Here is a 1,292-nt window from a genome sequence, read left to right as displayed (position 1 = left end):
GGGGCATCTTCTTCTCAGGGAGCCTCACCTGCCTCCTGGGGAGCAGCTGGAGGATTTGAACCACTGACCTACTAGTTGGCAGCCCTACACGGTCGAGTTTTAAAAGGATGTGCGGACATGAATGAGGCGTTCATCAGCAGAGCTGTCTGGCCGTCGTCAGCAACAGTCTGAAACTGGGAGAGTGGTCTGGCTCAGGAGTCAAGACCCGTTTGCCCGCTTTTCACGGGCCTGAGGTCAACGAAGCCCCAGACCCCAGGCCGGGTCGGACCAGACCTGACCGTCGCTGGGCCTGAGGCTGGCCAAGCAGGTGGATCAAAGGGACACACAGCAGAAGATCTTTGGTGTAAGGGGATGCCTGCTATTGGGGTCCCAGCACCACCCCGTCCATCGGCCTCCTTTACAACTCCGCCCAGTGGGCCACTATCATTCCGGCAGTGGCCTGTGTTCCCAGAGTAGCCAGCCTGGAGCCAAGCCCTTCCCTGTTACCTTCAGAAAACTCCATGGCTCCCGCAAACACCAGGGCTGCAAACTCCCCCACGCTGAAGCCGGCAGCAGCCACGCAGTTCTCGATGACCTGTGGCAACAGAGCAGGAGGTGAGGCCGAGATGGCTGCAATGCGCGAAATCCGGACTCAGAACTGGGAGGGGCCGGGGACTCAGTGTGCAGGTCAGCTGGCAGGGGCTCCAGCTGGACGGGACACACAGACAGTGGCTTCCACGATCACCCAGTCCTTTCCCAGCAGGGCAAGGGCAGATAGCACCCCTGGACCACTGATGCTTCAGCCCGGCCTCGCCTTCACCTGGAGCTGACCCCGGGCCCACCCACTGCAATTTCAAACGTAAGCCATCTCAATCCTTCTCTGCCCTCCCAATGTAAAGTCACATCCCTGCTGCCAGTCTCACACCCGGCTGTCCCCCTCCTTTCCTGTACGCCTTTACCGTTAAGGACCCGTGGGTGAGGCCTCAGTGCTAACTTCAAGGGGTGCCTTTAGAACCTACCAGCCACTCCCCAAGACCAAGACGAGGCTGGCTGCTCCCTTAAAGATTTAATTACAGCCTCGGAGACCCTATATGGGTCGCTATGCGTTGGAATCGGCCAGGTGGCAGTGGGTGGGTGGCACCTTGAACCACCTCACTTACAGAGCAGATGCGTGACTGTCTGTGCCCCTGTGCTAGGCTGCAAGCTTCCGCAGGGCAGGGGCCCGCGTTTACTTCTCAGCCGGGCCGGGCACCGGGTGGGCGCGCGGTAAGAAGCAGCGAGCGGCTGGGTGCCGGGGCGCCTCGGGGCTCACC

At 60.8% G+C, this 1,292-nt stretch overlaps 1 protein-coding gene across 1 annotated transcript in view; it reads right to left on the bottom strand.

The window, feature by feature from the left end:
- The window catches only part of MCAT (malonyl-CoA-acyl carrier protein transacylase), a 10,920-nt gene that overhangs the window by 6,124 nt on the left and 3,504 nt on the right, over positions 1-1,292 (bottom strand). Inside the window, exons 2-3 of the mRNA XM_045290819.1 lie at positions 1,140-1,183; positions 487-574 (exon numbers count right to left, since the gene is read on the bottom strand). Coding sequence (XP_045146754.1) covers positions 487-574; positions 1,140-1,183 — 132 coding nt within the window. The remainder of the gene's footprint in view (positions 1-486; positions 575-1,139; positions 1,184-1,292) is intronic.

Source organism: Echinops telfairi, unplaced genomic scaffold (genome assembly GCF_000313985.2).
Source record: "Echinops telfairi isolate 266 unplaced genomic scaffold, ASM31398v2 ScPeMD7_2;HRSCAF=8, whole genome shotgun sequence".
Classification (NCBI taxonomy): domain Eukaryota; kingdom Metazoa; phylum Chordata; class Mammalia; order Afrosoricida; family Tenrecidae; genus Echinops; species Echinops telfairi.
This window is presented reverse-complemented; position numbering and strand designations above follow the sequence as displayed.